Source organism: Macrobrachium nipponense, chromosome 34, assembly GCF_015104395.2.
Source record: "Macrobrachium nipponense isolate FS-2020 chromosome 34, ASM1510439v2, whole genome shotgun sequence".
In the NCBI taxonomy this organism is placed as follows: Eukaryota; Metazoa; Arthropoda; class Malacostraca; order Decapoda; family Palaemonidae; genus Macrobrachium; species Macrobrachium nipponense.
The window spans coordinates 18,743,908-18,762,646 of NC_061095.1; the positions used below are offsets into that span (position 1 = coordinate 18,743,908).

Sequence of the window (18,739 nt, forward strand, 5' to 3'; positions counted from 1 at the left end):
AACCTGTTGAAAATGAAAGTTAATATTTACACAGCCTTCTCAACAATTTAGAAACATTTAGATTACTACCCGACTACAGCCATTTTAATGGCAAGTTCCAAAATACTTCCCACTCGACACTCCTGTAAGGATAGCCATAAGTTCAACTTCTTGGGCATTTTGTGATGTTTACAACAGCTAAAAATATATAGTGAAAAGCTAATGTATGGTCAAGGGTTTTAACTAGGTAGTATTTATGAGTTTAGGCTTTATTTCAGAATTTGTACCATTATAAGTGAGCAGCATAATGAGAGTGAATTATGTCGGAAATTAGGGCTATCCAGCATGGCACTGGCACTGTGTACAGTTTTTCTGCCTAACAAGAGAGGAAGGAAGCCGACTAATAATATATAACTGGCAAAATTGATGCCCTGATATTTGATTACCTATATTATGTTAGGTATGCATAGATGAAAATAATGCTACCCATATCTGCTTACTCGGAATTGCTTGTGAACTATTGGATATATTGTTTGGTATTTATAATAAAACGAAAGGCCATATTGAACTTTGTTTAAATGAAAAGGATAAGTTTTCATGCAGAATGGCATTATGGATTTGATGTCAAGATATGGTAATGAGTTTTATTCCTTGAAGTAAGAGGAACTTTACAAAATTCTCAACATGAGTTTTATTCCTTGAAGTAAGAGGAGCTTTACAAAATTCTCTTTTGTTGAACTAACTCTTAAATTACAGCCCAGTGCATTATCAAAATGGTTTTTACAAATTTTAATTCAAAGTTTTAAAGTAAAAGTAATATCAACCTGTTAGTAACTATAGATGTTACTGATGTTGCTATGTTACAACTCATTATTGGTATGCATTAGGCATAATCTGTATAGGTTGTGCATGTAATGTACAGCTGTACTGTACATAAATATGTATATAACAGGCTAAAGTAGTGCTGTACATCGTGCAATTTAGCAGCACTATAATACCATAGCAACTTGCTTTTTGAACACTCGTTTATACTGGCGAGTGACTTTGTATGTTTAGTCGCAATCTTTTATTTAGTGCTTGAAGAAACTTTTGGCTCTGCAGTAATCCTTTTTTTTCTCTTCCAGGGTAGAGCACCTGGTCTGTTACCTGGGGAGGAGCTGACAATGGTTGCTGTCAAAGTACTCAAAGAGGAAGCATCTGAAGACATGTTGGGTGACTTTGAAAGAGAAGCCTGTATTCTTGCAGAATTCGATCACCCAAACATAGTTAGGCTACTGGGTGTCTGTGCTGTTGGAAGGCCCATGTGTCTTCTGTTCGAATACATGGGCCGTGGGGATTTAAACGAGTTTTTAAGGTCATGTTCTCCAACAAATTATATTGTAAGGTCATCTAATGGAGATACATTTAGTGACACAAAACTCAATTATAAGGATATGTTATGGATCGCTACACAGATTGCAGCTGGAATGGTCTATTTGTCTGATCGTAAATTTGTGCATCGTGACCTTGCAACACGAAATTGTCTAATTGGAGAGGATATGACAGTTAAGATTGCAGACTTTGGGTTATCACAAAAGATTTATATCGCCGATTACTACCGTGGTGATGACAGTGATGCAATACCCATTCGGTGGATGCCTCTGGAGAGCATTTTATATAACAAATACACCGTGGAAAGTGACGTGTGGGCATTTGGGGTGTGTTTATGGGAAATATTTTCTTTTGCATTACAGCCTTATTATGGAATGACTCATGAAGAGGTGGTATGTTTTTTGAAGGAAGGTGGTATCCTATCATCCCCAGAACACTGTCCACCAGAGACCTTTGGAATCATGACGTGGTGTTGGCAACGTCGTCCCCACGACAGACCATCATTCCCCATAATACATAAGGCGTTAACAGACTTAGCTGCTGGGCGTCCAGCGAGTGTTCCATTTCCGCCTCCTAGTTCTGCCATGTCAACCTCAGCTCCTGCCACCCCCCGCCCATGCTCCTGTGCGCCAGAACCTAGTGTTCAGCAAGTATGAAAAGCACATTAATTGAACTCTCATTGTATATAGGTAGATTGTATAGTGAAGTGAATCTCATTAAGCGATTTTAAAATTTGATGACATTAGATATTAAATATTGGCCAGTATTTGTATGAATTTCAATTTATATTAGTTTTCATGCATTTAAAAACAAAGTTAATTTTTACCCTTTAACATTTACATTATAATTTTTTTATACCTGTAACTTGATCACGGCATTTTCTTTTATTTTACAATAATAATGTGTGACGACATTGTTTTGTGAAAGCACAAACTTCTATGTAAGGTACTGGCATGTAAATTAAACTGTGTGTACTGTAAATATTATACTACTGATAATGTTTTTTTAAGGCAGCTTTGTTTAACACTGATTTGTTAAATTGGCATTTAGAAGTTTTATATAGGATTTGAAAATTGAATTTTTCTTTTTATATGCTTTGAAAAGGAGTATGAATGAATGTTTTCCATAAAAACATTTTTTTTTATTCATATGAAAGTGTTTCAGTATGTGGTGTATGATGGAGTTAATACCCAAAACTTGCAGCACTTGAATGCATGATTATATGTACATTTGTATTTCCTGAGGAGTAGTTTTAATCTAACATACTGGGAACAACTGAATAAACAAGACTAGGTAATTAACAAGGGAAAAACAAAGAAAGAAAGTGAAGCATTTTGAATTTTAGTGTTTAACATTAAGTTGACATTTACCAAGTTATCAAAACCTGTACTTTGTTTTACTGGAATTATACTTCTTTTCCTCGGTTTTAATTAAAAGTAATTTTTATGCTCGGCAGAAGAGGCATCACTCAAGAATTAATAGAGGCAATATGGAATTTGTCAGTTATTATATCCATTTTTATAAACTGATATAACAGTGAGGATTTTACCTATATCTCAAACTAGAACAATTATAAAATAAAGTAATGGATTCAGCAGCTCAAATTAAATATTGCAACAATTTACATTGAAGAGCATTTTATATTGTGTTCCTTTTTTTTTGTTTGTTTAGCAGCCCATTGAGTGACTGGCATCAAGTAGCCATGTTCATGAAGTTTATGACAAGTAGTAAAAAAGCATTTGAGTACAGTAAGTAAATGAATGATTCTTACAAAGAAAAGAATTACAACAGATGCAACATGCACAACTTTCTCTCTACAAAAAGTCTAAAGTACAGATGACAAAACTGTAAACTGATTTTCCCCAGATTGCATTTGAAAATGTTTAATAGACAGAGAGAGGCCAATGATTCAAGTTTGTAACAATTTCTGCATTACTACAAGCAACCGTATAAGCTATTACATTTTGCTAATATGTATAAGAATGCTTATTTAGCAAATGAAAATGGTTAAGAGGTTACTGTATACTGATTTTAGAGGTCCTGTACCAGTGATGGGTACATGAAGCAACAATAAATCAGAGAAAAAGAGACACATAGGGTATGTTTGAAAACATAAAAAGAATGGAAAAAGGAATTCAGTGCAAAGAAATTTAAACAAATTTCTTACAAAAAAACCGAAATGGTTGTAATAAAAGTAGTGTTCACATACAGTATAACTAAAGCGTATATTTAGTACATAAGTTTACATTGGAATTTTTATCAGAGAAATTATGAAAACGAATGTGTAAAACCTTGAAATTAACAAAGCTTTGAGTCTACATAGTTGCAAAGATGAAAATTAAATATAATGGATACATAAAAGTAAGAAAACTAAGAAAATTATGGAATAATTTACTGTTCAGTATATTCCCTGTAAAAAAAGAGTGCTATTATAAATCACAATTTAGAATCTCAGATAAGTTATGGTCACAGTGCTCTGTTAGCAAAGACAAATAGGCTATAAATAATGCAGGTAGAAGTAACAAGTTCCTATAGCATAACCTACATGAAAAAAAGCAACAACAACCAATCCTGCACATAAAATGCACTGTGGATGTTTATTAGTACATTCACTTCCTTTGTACCATTCATGGTTTGCAAAGTTGAAACTACTCCATGGTCTGACAAGGCCATTACGTGTGTAATGGAATCAGAAGATGCTGCAGCATTTTTTAAGTTAAATAAGGTTCCCAATAGATCTTTTTAACTGACAGTGGTATTCAAGAAGTACTTATAAACAAGTTATGTGAATGCTGTGTATCTCCATAAAGAAGAGAAAAATTTAACTCCCAAAAATGTAACCTATAAAAATAACACTTACCAAAGGATCCATTTGGAGAGTAATCTAATCTAAATTCACTAGGACACCTTCCTAAAAATCACACATATATGGTACTATAAAGCTGAAAAATATTAATTATAAAGGTTTGCTAACAGTCAGTATGCGTGAAACACACTATATTCAAGTTTATTTACTTTCAATAGTTAGGGAAGAATTGTTCTGATGAAGCCACTGAAATGCAAGAGAATTCAGAGTTTGAAATATGTGGATTCTGTATGGTGCATAACAAACAAAATGCTCCGAGAGCATTTAGAAAATTTTTGCATATTTTTCTCAATAGCAAGTGAAGAGCTGAAACCCATAAATAATGTGCTGAAAAATTCAGGACAGTAGTGAACTTACTTTCATTTGTTATTTTATAAGAGAATTTCTATAAATGTGCTGTAAGTATTTGTCTGAATTTCCAAGAATTTCAAACTCGATCTCGTTTGGTTTTGCTAAATACTCTACAAGAAACATTCCTATTTCATATAAAGTTAATCTTGATTTTTGACTGCATTTATGTTATGTTCTGGAACAGTATTGCACAATGGAACAATATTTAAGAGATGATGATGAGAAACAATTTTTCAGCTGTAAGTTCTACAGTAATTTTATTGCCTCTTTGTAAGTTTTTCTAGTCCTTTATTTCTCTTTGTTTGGGAAAATTAGGTAACATACAGTTGTAAGATGCCTTCCAAACTTCAGGGGTTTATTTTTGTAAGTACATGTAAGACCACATTGCATGGTAACACAATATTGTTAAGAAAAGTCTTGTTACCTTTTCTCACACACTAGGAGATAACACATTGTTTTCTTCCCTCGTTGGATTTTTTCTTGAATTGCAGTCAAAACACAGCATTCCACATTAAAAGGGACCAGCAGCTGGTAGGTGGTAAATTAAGGTATGTGCACATTTGGAACACAATAGAATAAATATACGTATATCAATCGTTGAGTTTCATGAGTGTTGTGATGTTTGAGTTATTTATTCAAAGTGAAGTCAATTATTGATGAACAGGTCAGTGTTTACATTGTATTATTTTTCTGTAACAATTTCTTGGATTCTTGGATTCGCTTTTGCTTCAGCTTTGAACAGCATTTCACATATTGCCGGCCTGACTACATCATTAATGCAACTCCTAAAACTGAAGATTAAGGAAAATTAGGCTTAGGACCAAAGGTGGTATCATAATTTTTCAAATATGTGTAAGTATTGTCTGTTGTAAATTACTTTGTCTGCCAAAGCTCCTTAAGTGAAGAAATAAAAAAAAAAAAGGGGGGGGCCGACTTGATATTTTATACCTCCCGAAAAATTTTGATATAGTGTTCATAAGAAAAAAGCATAAAGCCCCTTAAAGTGACTTTAGAAGCATTTATGTCATCCATATTTAATGATATACTGTCTGGCTGTACGTTACACTGTACGTACTGTTATGAGACTATTTATGAATTTTCATCTTCTAAAATTTACTCATCATCAATCTACAATAATTTGTCATGGAAAAGAACTTTGTGCCAAACTACCTTGTGGTTATTTACACTGTTTTTGGGAAAAAAAAAACATGAATGACATGATTTGCAGTTTTATGTGTAAATTTTCTTGGATGTTGTGAATAGCTTACAGCTTTGGAATGGTGAAGACTGCATAAAAATTGGATTTCATTGTGATTTGCATTTTTGATGTGTGTAACTACTGTATATACAATACGTACTTGAATGCCTCCCTAAGCAGGCTTTTGGGATGTACTGACATGTCTTAAGAAAATGATCGATCATGTTTTCTAAAAGTTTCAAGGGAGCTTAGCACTTACTGTGGTTAGTCTGTCTATGAACGTAAGTGCTCATTCCTTTCACCAAGGTAATGGTACGGTACACTTGAGATTTTGTGTGGGAATCAGTAGAATATTAAAAATTAAGTTGCAAAAAACTAAATCATTGCTATGTACAAATCAGTGTCAGTGTGGAGTATTTTTGTATGCTAATTTATTGTTTATATGATTAATGTAATTTATACACACCCATATTATACCCGAGTACTAATGTATACTTGGTATATATGCAAGTGACTCATGTCAAATAATGTCTAATAAGCAGAAGTTCCCAATAATTTACACTAGTCAGAACATTTTCATAGCGGAACCAATTTTTTGTTTAATGTTGAAATTTAGATTTAGTATATGTACTGGATATTTTTTACTGGAAAATTTTTGTGTCGAAGATTTATACGTCCAGCTTGGTTCTGTAACATTCCAACCTTCAGCAATACATTTCTTAAATTTAATAAAGTTTTTGTATCCTTCTGAATTGTCACTTTTACTCTTAAAGAAAGTTCTCAGATATCTGAGGGCAAATGAATTTACTTTACATTCAAAAATACAATTACTATAACTAATGTACCGAGACCTTTCTGAAATTACTAATCAATAGTATAAATTAAGTTTGGGGTAATCTAAATATTAGTGTTTTTCAATTAAGCAAGAAGCACAACTAACTACTTGTATTCAAAACAAAACAGCTCTCACAATGCTTATCACAAAATCTTAGCCCAAATGCATGCTATATATACAAAGGAAGAGTCTTCATTAAGAAAAATTTAAAAAGATGAAAAAATATGTTAAGTGGTCTCTATTAACAATCTCTGAAAGCCTCGTCCATATGTTTGTTATTAAAATACAGCAATTGGATTTTGGGAATAAGAAATATGAGATCAATCTAAAATGCATGCTGTAGGGCAATAAATGCATGTAACACAAAGTACCTCAAAGGTTTAACTGGAGGAAAGAATTAAGTCTGTTTATCCAACACATTAAATATTTGTCAAGGAAAAAAACTCCAATCAGAGGAGGGCATGATATGTAGGTTATATAATACAGTTTTGTCCAAATTGGTATTATGGTCACCAAATGACACCAAAGATGATATGGCAACCATTAACAAAGAAAAGTTACTCAAACCATTTAACCAAAGTCTAACATGTTAAGAGGTGATACTGTTTGTCCCCAGAACAGCAGTAAACAAGCATTATGATTTTGAAATTAGCTAAAAAGCTACTTCAATGACAAGCTTCCAATCCACCATAGAATAAAATGCCTATAGGTGGAAAAAAGAATAAGTATGAGGAAAAAAATAAGAACCAAGATCAAAATAATAACAAATGACGGTCATTTATAGTTATCCAAAATAAGGAATGTCCCCCCTGTGCCTGTGTATTTGCCCAATGAATCCTCAATGGATTCAAGCACTAATGAAAAGGCACATTATTCATGGATAAAAATGGATAAGACAGACTATGAGTGGCAGAATTTCATATAGGCCTTTGCATCACAGGATGCTGGAAGGCATGAAGATGATGACTTTGATGGAAATAATGGTTTTATAAATCATAACAGAAAATTGGTATAATTTCTTCCTTGGAAATATATCCATGCAATAATATGACAGTCGAAATCTAATTCGACCCTGTAAGAAAGGAATACAGAGAACTCCTCCTTTTCCATTGTAGTTACAAAATCTGAAAAACACTATAAATGTTGATCAAGAAGCACAAAGAAAGCAGCCTGTAAGTTCGAAACTTTACTTCTATTCAAATTATCTTCATGGCAACGCCAAAATAATGATTAAAGAGATATACAAAAATCATATTTGGTTAGGCAAAACGGTGTTATAAGAAGTTAAATTCAAGGCAAGGAGACATATTTTCGAAAGAATTAAAAGATATTCTTAGGAGAGGTCGATAAAATCCTGTGTAACAAAGTCCTCTGGCCACCTTAAAGTGTGAAGTTCTAAACAAGTCAAGAAAAATTTGAAGGAACACTATACGTACATAGAAACTAGAAATTTCATCACAGAAATGTTGTCAATGTGTTTAAGTTTCGAATTAATTTAAAAGGTGATTATATTCCATTTATACCATCCAATATCTTTTTATCTTGTTTATGGCAGTTTCAATTCCATCAGAAATTAAATCTCTTCGATTTTACCTTTTTTTTAACATTGAACTTTCACATGTCTATTGTAAACTCATTATTTATATAATTTCTTTTTTCATTCATTTTTCATCATACCGCTGAATGACCCTATAGGTCCCAGTGCTTGGCTTTATGCCTAAATCACATATCCATATACCATGCTAAAAAAAAAGTTAACGATTTCCAGCTTTTACAAAGAAATTTTAATCTATTTCAAAAACATCAAAAACTCACTCGAGGTCATAGCAGATCTAAAAGGGTGTGTTAATGGAGGTTTTACTCTATTGAATACCGGTGGAAAAGCATAGTCGACATGACCAAGTAAAAAACTATAATAAAATTAACTCCATAACCAGTAGCACACTTTGGTAAAAAGAATAAAAGAAGAGAAAACATGATATCCGTAAGTGTTTGGCAATGAATCATTCGAAATTACCTTCCAAAGGTGGTATCAAACAAACAACATGATGTTTAGTGCACGTCCGTGCATATAACATCAAGATTAACAACTCTACTTAGCAGTAATGACGTAATGACTGAAGTTTCAGCACTCGAGAGGGAATTTATGGACTTAATATAGAAAGCTTCTACAGAACATTTAATCAGTCCTTGGAACACTCAGACCATATTAAACGAAGCTTGAAGGGAGAATACGTTAGTTAGAGGAACATCGCAAAACCTATCGGATTTTGCTGCTGCATTTTTATTGTTTCAGCTCACCATCGTCGCCGCCCTTGTCATTTTAGTTTGTTGATAATTTTTCAGGATTCATAAGTTTTCAAAATGTCCAGGAGTTGGGGATACCTACTACTATACTTCCACACAAGCAACCGTTAGTGACTGAGAACAGCGTCTCAACAATTTTATTCTTAATTAATGCTGCCATTTCGTTACCTTATACCTCAACTGAACTAATTTTGTCCTGAGATGACGACGAGGAACTCCGTTTTGACACTTGGAATATTTGTGAAATGGATATATGTTTATTTTCCCTTTTTGTATCTTTCCAATCTCAAGATACCTGTGGTCATGTTATACACGGACACAATGTGTGAAAGAGGAATCTGATGTATTTTTTCATTTAGACGTAGAAGAAAATCTAAGGAATTATTGACACACAACTTGTCATGTCATAATTAAATCGATATGCGGATACGCAATATTTCCCATCTGCATTTGAATACATTCTGTAAACTGTGTGAATGAATCATAGTCGCCCGAGTTACGTATGGCGAGAAAGAGGGATCCTAGGAGGAGTTGGAGACAGCTGTGTAGTAGTAAAGTATAGTAGTAGCAGAGGGTTTATATGCGTGTCTGTATATGCTGAGCATCAAGTCTTGGGTATGGGGTGGCACCGTGCCAATCCCAGTTGTGGGAGGCGATCTAAAGCGACCCATTGACGGATTAATAAATAAGAGGAATTTCTTCGTTCGTCGACGAGGATGCATTCGTGGGAGATAAAGGACTAATCGTGGTCATCAATGGCACACAGGACCAGGGCAATAAACGAGTGGAAAGAATTGCCCTAAGGTCATTAAGGAAGGCCTTGGGAGTGATGAGAGGTGCGTAGGTAGAGACACACTCACACACACACACACAAGGGCGGGGAGGGGCTGGGCAGAATACACAGACGCAGTGTTGCTTGCGTTGGCCAAGAGACAGACGGTAGTAAAAGTTCTCCCGACCACCCATCGCCTTCTGTAACCGTTGGTTTCGATATCTTGCGAAGGAGTTTTTGGTATGGAACCTGCTGTACTACCCGTCGTGGAACGTAGCCTGGATACTTACGAAGGTTATTCTAAAACGTGACGAGAAATAAACTGGGACTGAAAAAAATGTGAATTACAAAGTGGTGTTCCATCAGTGTTAAAAGAAGTGTGTATCTCATTCTAATCGAAGTATTTATTCTACCTGATGCAGTGACTGTATCAGAGTGTAATAATAAAGGTTCCTGTGAACAGTGAGTGACAAAAACTGTCCTAAAAGATGGTGGAGAGAGGCCGAGCGTCTCAAAGGTCTCACGGGATGGCCTCCCAAAGATCCTACGGGACATCCTCTTCGTCCTCCCAGGATTCGAGAACCCGCTGCAAGAACTGCTACCGCAAATTCATCTCCTTCATGTGCACGCAGGTGGGCGTGGGCGGCCTCGTCGTTTCCTACGCCATCATGGGGGCGTTCGCTTTCAAGGCGATCGAAGAGAAGCCCGAGAAGTGGATGACCAACAGAACGTCCCTCATCCACAACGACACGATTAAGAAGCTGTGGAACTTCACGGAGCACCTCAACGTCCTGCACAAGGACCGGTGGTACGAGGACGTCAATAACACGCTTTTCAGCTTCCAGGAGAAGATCGTCTACGTGGTCAGGAAGGAGCGCTACGACGGGCGCTCCCACACGGAAGTTTGGACCTTCCCGGCCTCCCTCATGTTCTGCCTGAGCGTCTTCACCATGATCGGCTACGGCCACATGACCCCGAGGACCCAGTGGGGCAAGATAGCCACCATCTTGTACGCGGTTCTGGGGATACCCCTCTACATCGTCTACTTTATGGGCATGGGCCGGGTGTTCGCCAAATCCTTCAAGTTCCTGTACCGCGCGATGTACAGATGCATCAAGACGAAGAACAAGAATGTGGAGGAGGGCGAGATAACCGAGGAACAGTGGGAGGAGCCCATCATCGTCCCATCCACCGCCTGCATGTGGGTCATGGTCTTCTACATGCTGACGGGGACCATCATGTTCGCGGAGTGGGAGGGGTGGTCGTACCTCAACTCCTGCTACTTCTCGTTCACGTCCCTGGCCAAGATAGGCATCGGGGACTTCGTCCCGGGGACGGGCGGGGCCAAGGATAGCCAGACGAAGCTCATCATCAACTTCATGTACCTCCTCATAGGGATGGGCCTCATAGCCATGTGCTACACCCTCATGAAGGAAGAGATCATGCTCAAGCTGCGGGAACTCAAGCAGGACTTCAAGGAGAAGCTGTTCTTCTGCGGGGTGAAGCTTGGGCTGTACGTCGACGAGCAGATGTACCCAGAACCTCCCCGTCAGCAGCATATGCACGGGCGTACGAAGTCTATGAGAAAGTCTGTCAGACGGAGGTAGACAGACGTCTGTCGGAGAGGGTTAGACGGAACCAAATTCATTTTCCACGGCACCGGTTACGTGCTGCCAAAGGTGATAAACTTGAACATATGGCTATTTTCTACGTCGGCTTTGTGGAAAGAAGCCGAACCGTAGAATTTAGAAAAGGGGGAGATGAGACACAGACACGGGGCTCATGAACAAATCACTTGAAATGATTTTTTTTTTAAAGTACGAAAGTAAACAAAAAAAAAAAAAACATTAACCCACCCCACGAATGAGATCTCCCAAAAACAACCAAGGCTGCAAAAATGGTAAAACAACCTTTAGGTAGTAGTGTAACAAAGACTAATGTTCGGTGTAAAAGACTTAGTTTTTTTTCTCTCTCTCTTGACCAATGAACATTGGTGGCGGCACTAGGTACTGTGAGAGGAATTTCGAGATGATAATTCAAGGTGGGTGTGGATGTGCCAAGTTTCATAGTGGGAGCTATGGGCAACTTCTCGCCCCCCCCACACCCCCCCCACCCCCCCACACACCCCACCCTTCCCAGGCACCTCAGACGACAAATTGTACCTTGAGAAAGTGTTGAGTGAGGTTTTGTGCGCGACTCAAATACAGTTATGAACTACACACGACTTTTAATGTATATTTAATGTTGTTGGTTCTGGGCAATATTTGACACATAACCAAGATGGCGTAGCTGAGATGCAAAAGAAATGGAAACGACCTAGAAGGTGGACGCCATGGTTACGAAAAACACGAATTTAGTTTAATGGAGACGGAAATGCACACTGAACATTCATGCCAAATGTGTTGAACGCTCACACCGTCGAACACTATTCTTCTTTTAAAACCCGAAGTGCACGAAACACCTGCAAGGCTAAATGTTTAATTAGTGTAACAGCGAGTAGCTGTAAGGACGACAAATATTTAGTTTTAGTTCAGATTAATAAGTTTTTTTTAAACAAAAAGTAGACGCGGGCACAAGCTTTCAGAAACAAAAGTTTGCCAGATCTACGATGATTCTCTATTTTACCTACTTAAACTTTTGTTTCTTCAGTACAAATCTGTCAGAGATGATTATTTCAAAATGAATTAATAAACGTACTTAAGAAGCCAATAAGCTTTTATTATCAGTACATAAGAAAACGTGGTTTCCCCCACGAAAGGCTTACGAAAAATCAAAGAAAACAAAGGCACTTTTATGTAATGGTGACCAGGAAAGAGAGAGAGAGAGAGAGAGAGAGAGAGTTTTGTTTCGCAGTATATCAATTTGTTTTAGCTCTGACAACTTTAAAATAATCAAGGATTTTGATCATCGTATCAAAATTTATTAGCTTTTTTTGAAAATGAAAATCACAAATTGGCCAGTAACACGAAAGCGTCGGATCTTACTTATCAACTATAAGGCAAAAATGAATCTCTTTTTACAACAGGTTCTATCGTATAACTGAATTACTGAGCCTCTGATATACGTCAATTATGATACCACGATGCTATGCAGCTATAACAACAAAAGGGAAGGCCACAACATAAATACAATTATAATTAAATCTGTTACTTTTTCCCCCTCGGCTAACCGAAAATAAAACTTCCTCTCTCGGTGAATCAGAGTAAGGACTTTGTTTTAAAAAATATTTATATATAATGGCTTTTCTCCCCTTGTGTTTATTCTCGTCTGCCGTCCTCCGCCTAGTTCTGCTCGAGATGTTTCGCCTCTCAGAGTCTTACAGAAAAAAAAGGGGGGAATGCAAGAACCGAGGATAGAAAGAACGAACAGAAAGACTGACGAACAAAGAAGTATAAACTAAAAACAAGGGTAGGATGCGAAAATCACTCGCTACCTCCCGACAACAAAGGTCTTTGAAAATCCTCACGGAACGATTATATATCTTCAACGTCACATCTATCCCGAGATAAGATTGAAGTCTGTGGTATTCCGTTACTAGGGAAGCTCTCGTTGTGACCAGGTTAGGAGGATTCATTCGGTTAAACGACGATGTTAATTTGTAAAAATAAATTAGTTAATTTTAAAGATAATTTCCTCCGGAGATTATCAAAGATCCTCGACGGGTTGAGGAGAGAGACAAGAGATATGTATGTACGTGTGCAAGAGACGAAAGTAATACATAATGGACCAGGAAAATATAATATAACCTTGTTGGTACGAGGTTCAACCAATGTCAAACGGAATATAAAACCCGCACTTTATTTATATAATTGTTTCTCTTTTTTTAGGCAATAAAGCCTATGTCACAACTTACGAAAGCTGAGAATTTATTTTTAACCGATTTTTCACTTTTGTGTATTAAGTAAAAAAATTTTTTATTATAAGCTAACTGGAAAATTATTAGTAACTTGTAATAAAAAAAACTAATATTTAGCTAGGGTTATACATAATCTATTATCTTAAATAGCTAATCATAATCTACTTCTGACATACTACTAAGGGTTTCATTGAAGTGATGCTTGAATACCAAGAAAAATAGTCACAAGTAAAGTTAACGAAGTATTTCAGGACAAAATATTTTTATCCATAGAGATAACATATAGTGGGAGTTACTTTATTGTAAATCCAGATTTCACAATTGATAAATTTTATCCGAGATATTTATAAGTTTAAAATAATGGTATTCATGGCGGTGTTAGCATTGGCAGAGGGCCAGCTTATAATTTTCCTACACAGAAAATGCACAAACAGTCTAGTTAATAGTGTAGAACTGCATTCTATGTATTAATAGTGGCTAGCGTTGCTATCTTTCATAATATAAATCATCAACTGGCTTCGATTCAAAGACCATTAATATGCCAAAAATAAAGAGATTATACGGATGCCATAATGTAAAATGCATAAAACAATCTTTCAAACTGTTCAAGTCCGTTGAAATCTGTCTCAAGGAACTGGTGAAAAAAAAAAAATTTTATGATTAAAAATGGGTAATATTAACTACTCTACATTTTATGAAATTCTGTTTTCTAAAGGTTGCAATGCTGTTTTCAAAACGAGTGTCCTTTCCCTGAATTTTTATATTTATTTCATTTGCATCTACTTAACTTCTCTGTTATTGTCATCTGCTTTTTACTATAACTGATTGTCCCTATACGTGCATTTTTTCCCACACACTGGCATTATATTTTGCGAAAGTCTGCCAATGAAACTCAAGGCTTTGTTGACAATTTTCATATAGCTGTGATAATGAATCATAATAATTTGCCTGTCGATAAAAGAATGCTTAATATAGGTACTGGAATTAAAGGTAACCTCAGGACAGCACAAAATGACAAGTCGGTCAGTGTCAGTAGCTGGTGCAAATTGAATCATAATTCCTTCCCATCATCCAAAAAAATACTGAATTTAAAGTCGCAGACATATAAAACCCTAAATAATCAATTAACAAAGCCTCTGGTAGACCATTTAACCGAGTTGGTTACAAATGTTAAATGTGGATGAGTGTAGTTTCGTATATACTGCAAATCAGAAGAAAATTATGTAAATGAAAAAATATTTTGATTTAATGAAAAAAATGACAAAAAAAAAAAAAGCTTTCTGAAAAGTGTTAGATTAAAGGAATCAAGGAATCAGTACTGCTGTTCATTGTTTTCCTTATTTAAAATTTCACATTCTTTCTCTTTTAAAAACATTCAGTTTTAGCGCTGTTTAAATTTAAAAAAATGGGGAACACCAATACCACGCAATCAATTCATTCCAGAAAAAATAATTTAGACATCGATATTACAATTAAGTTCTATATCTCCTATTTTATAGAATACAAATAACTATATATACAAAAGCTGTTCAGGAGACCAGACTCTTCGTCATCATCTAAAATAAATATTAGTATCTATGAAAATAAAATTCGGACTTATAAAAAAAAATTCAAAGCAGCAAGTAATTGTGGACCCAAAAGAAAAAAATAAATCCTGGAAGAAAGTCATTGTAGACCCAAAATGAAAAAATAAATTATGGAAGAAAGTCATTGCAGACCCAAAAGGAAAAAATAAATTTTGGAAGAAAGTCATTGTAGAACCAAAAGGGAAAAAAATTATGGAAGAAAGTCATTGTAAACCCAAAAGGAAAAAATGAATTATGGAAGAAAGTCATTGTAGACCCAAAAGGAAAAAATAAATTATAGAAGATATTGCAAAAAAATAAAAAATGATAATTATTAGGTAAAATCTCCAAGGAACAAAACTACAGCATAGCTGACCAACATACCAAAACTCCAATTCTCGGTTAGAAACAAAAATTAATAAGAAATAAATAAAGAATGACTATTTGGCAATAACATAGCTGGAGATGAGTAATGGGTCAGAAATTTGCCGTCCGAAACGGACGAGAGAAAAAGAGGTTGATGGATGAGACAGAAGTCCCGATAACTGACTCAGAATATATATAAGGGGTGACGAAGATGATTAAAACCAATATTTAGTTGGTCGCTAAATTTAATGGGGTCTTTTATGAGGAACACGGCGGACCTCAGTCTGAGATCTCTCTCTCTCTCTCTCCCTCCTGGTTCTTTGGTTTTTCTAAGTGAGAACAAAAGATTATGTGTAAATTAAAGAGAAAAATAGATTGGTTTTACTACGAGAGAGAGAGAGAGAGAGAGAGAGAGAGAGTTTGTTTGTATGGTGTTTTTACGTTGCATGATACCAGTGGTTATTTAGCAACAATGGGACCAACGTCTTTACGTGACTTCCGAACCACGTCGAGAGTGAACTTTTATTACCAGAGGAGAGAGAGAGAGTACTACTCGTCTAATATTAAGTGGTTGAAAGTCAATTTTCGTTACGTGGATGTGGTATCTCAATGTGTCAATAGCAATATTATCAAAACATTTCGTAACTTTACCGATACGTGGATTTTACAAAGTGAATATTTCCTAGGATCAAACTATCTTTTTTTTTTTAATCTTGCTTAAACAGGGGCAGAAAAAAAGATCTTTCTAATCAACATTTCCCCTTTTGGGACATTGCTTTTGCATTCACCAGGGACTATATACAATCTTTAGTCCGTGATCATGATCACCTACATGCAAGTTGTTGGGAGATCATTCAATATCGGCTTTGGAGCACAGTCGCTTAAACTAACAGTTAGGTCTGCCCACTACATCTTTTTCTAATGGATTTCATTTCCCTCGTCCACCTCTAGACTGGGATCATTCCTTCCTCATAACAACATATGTTTCTGGTTCAATCCTATCCAAGGTCATATAAAAAAGAATAAATGGAGAACTGTAGATGGCACATCATTAATAAAATCATCAGATTTTGGCAATACCATTCTTCCTTAATCACTTCAAATGGGGTTATGATTTTATTATCAATGCGGCAGAATCGTGTGTCCGAAACGAGATGGGTAATTTTGAAAATTCATTATTCAACTTTCGAACTTAACTCTAAATTATATCAAAGGCAACTTCGTTTGCCTATAATAAAATTATGGGCTTTACATCTAGTATGCGCGGGAAAACGGAAGCAGGAAGGAATACCTAATCTAGAGTTACTGATTCCCACGGATTGACCTCATCTTAAAATGTTTATAAGAGATGGACTGACAGGTGTTACTGAAGTAAATGGAGAGAAGTACACTCGAGAGGTAAAATTGAAACGATTTTTGGTGACTTAGTTATACAACCACCCCAGTCAGAGAGAGAGAGAGAGAGAGAGAGAGAGAGAGAGAGAGGGTGGCAGATTATGAAGTCGAAAGCGTTTCTTGGGCTTTATTGCAAATACCTTGATAAGTCAAAGCATAGAATTAGCAAGCAGGTCTTTCCTCGCTAATTCTATGACTGACTTATCAAGGCATTTGCAATAAAGGCAGCGAAAACGCTTAAAACGCGTTCGACCTCATAATCTATTACCAATAAAAGTCTTCGAGTTGGCAAAGGTCCCTGATTAGGGAAGGTTCAAGATGGCCTCGCCTAAAACACGACAGCCAAGTTTTGAAAAACTCCCAAGACTTGCGCGAACGGGGAACACCCGTCAGTTTAAGCCGTGGGAGGTAAATGGGAGGGAGGGAGGTAAGGGAAGGAGGGAGGTACGGGAGAGGGGCTAGACAGGGATGAGGTAAGGGAGTAATCTATGATTATCTTTTAATCTGTCCAAATACATCTCAGTAATCTTATGACGACCAAAAATGTAAGGTAATTTTGATGGTTTCTGTCCGTAGGTGATCAAGACGCAGGTTGAGAGATTACGGGACCCACTTTGAAAATCTAACTCATCTTTCAAAGCTCCAACAACTTTTTTTTTATTACAAAATCTTTAAGCTACCGAAGGATTATCCCCTGAACCGCATACTTCCACAATACTATAGCAGTTTTATACAGAACAAAAAAACAATAAAGACGATATAACCCTCCCTGCAGCACTCCAGTACTTACTTGCATAGTCGCTTAACAAGAATCCTTCAAAATTGACTTTGAATTTACTCTATTCATGAATATTTTTAATTCGCTTCACATATCTAACAGAGGCCACCAGAAAGGAATCTTCAATCCATAAACTGTTGCACAATACGCCTTAACACAAATAATAGCTCTAATGACTCCTGCATTTTCTACAATCCTCTTGTTTCTTTCTAAGGATTTTATCAATTTCTTTCCTCAGTCTACTGAGAAGAAGCAAACTAAACATTAAAAAAAATGATATTAAGGGCAATGCGTCTACAGTTACCAACTGAGTGGGTCACCTGTAAAATTATTTTTGTAATTTTTGCTCAAACATGGCTAACTGGTACCAAGTTCAAACCCTTCTGGACAGGGATTCCGGGGGACTTTGTAACATTCAGAAATGTGACGATGCCTTGAGTAACACAATAATTCCCAATACATGGACCCGAGTACAGTCAAAATGATATGCACTCAAACCTGAACAGTCTTTAACTCGAATATTTTAAAGACAGTATCTCTCTTAAATAAGACAGCATCTCTCTTAAATTAACATACACGCTTGAGCTTACCTCTGCACAACATACCCAGTATTATAGAAACGTTAAAAATAAATAACTTACCTGTTACCAAGACACCCACTGCGAAGAAACGACTTCGCATCATGCAAATGTTTGTCCTCTGGAAAGAAAGAGAAAAGGCTCTAATAAACGACACAAGAATTATACCAGTACCAGTGTAATGAGTGCTTATGTATACGTAGATGGAGTACAAGCAAGAGCCACGAAGTTAATTCCACCCATCAGGCAAATAGGTTACCGAAGACGACTTGAGAGCCTGAACATGTATGGCTTAGAAACACGACGATTGCTAGAACAACTAATAGAAACATTTAAAATACTCAAAGGCACAACAAAAGTATACAGTAACTTATTTACATTAAACGAAAACAAGACAAGAAATAATGGATGGAAACTATAGCTAAAGAGATACAACACATCCCATTGTGGGAACTTCTTTACATACAAGATATGTGAGACATGGAATAAACTGCCACCAGAAGTTGTAAACAGCAAGTGTGG

General features: G+C 36.1%; 3 protein-coding genes across 3 annotated transcripts in view; 2 read left to right on the forward strand and 1 right to left on the reverse strand.

Moving 5' to 3' along the window:
• LOC135207950 (tyrosine-protein kinase transmembrane receptor Ror2-like) overlaps positions 1-6,498 on the forward strand; it is a 19,409-nt gene extending 12,911 nt beyond the window's left edge. The window contains 1 exon segment of the mRNA XM_064239935.1: positions 1,104-6,498. Coding sequence (XP_064096005.1) covers positions 1,104-2,006 — 903 coding nt within the window. The 3' untranslated portion in view covers positions 2,007-6,498.
• Positions 1-18,504, reverse strand: part of LOC135207951 (uncharacterized) — a 21,567-nt gene extending 3,063 nt beyond the window's left edge. The window contains exon 1 of the mRNA XM_064239936.1: positions 18,281-18,504. The gene's annotated coding sequence lies outside the window, so the exon portion shown is untranslated. The remainder of the gene's footprint in view (positions 1-18,280) is intronic.
• LOC135207949 (TWiK family of potassium channels protein 18-like) lies at positions 9,805-13,516 on the forward strand. Its single transcript, XM_064239933.1, has one exon. The coding sequence runs from the start codon at positions 10,168-10,170 to the stop codon at positions 11,284-11,286; it is 1,119 nt and encodes a 372-aa protein (XP_064096003.1). The 5' UTR covers positions 9,805-10,167; the 3' UTR covers positions 11,287-13,516.
• Positions 18,505-18,739: the final 235 nt, after the last annotated feature.

Excerpts from the sequence above, each read along its gene's own strand:
- LOC135207949 (XM_064239933.1), top strand. The coding sequence starts at position 10,168 with ATGGTGGAGAGAGGCCGAGCGTCTCAAAGGTCTCACGGGATGGCCTCC.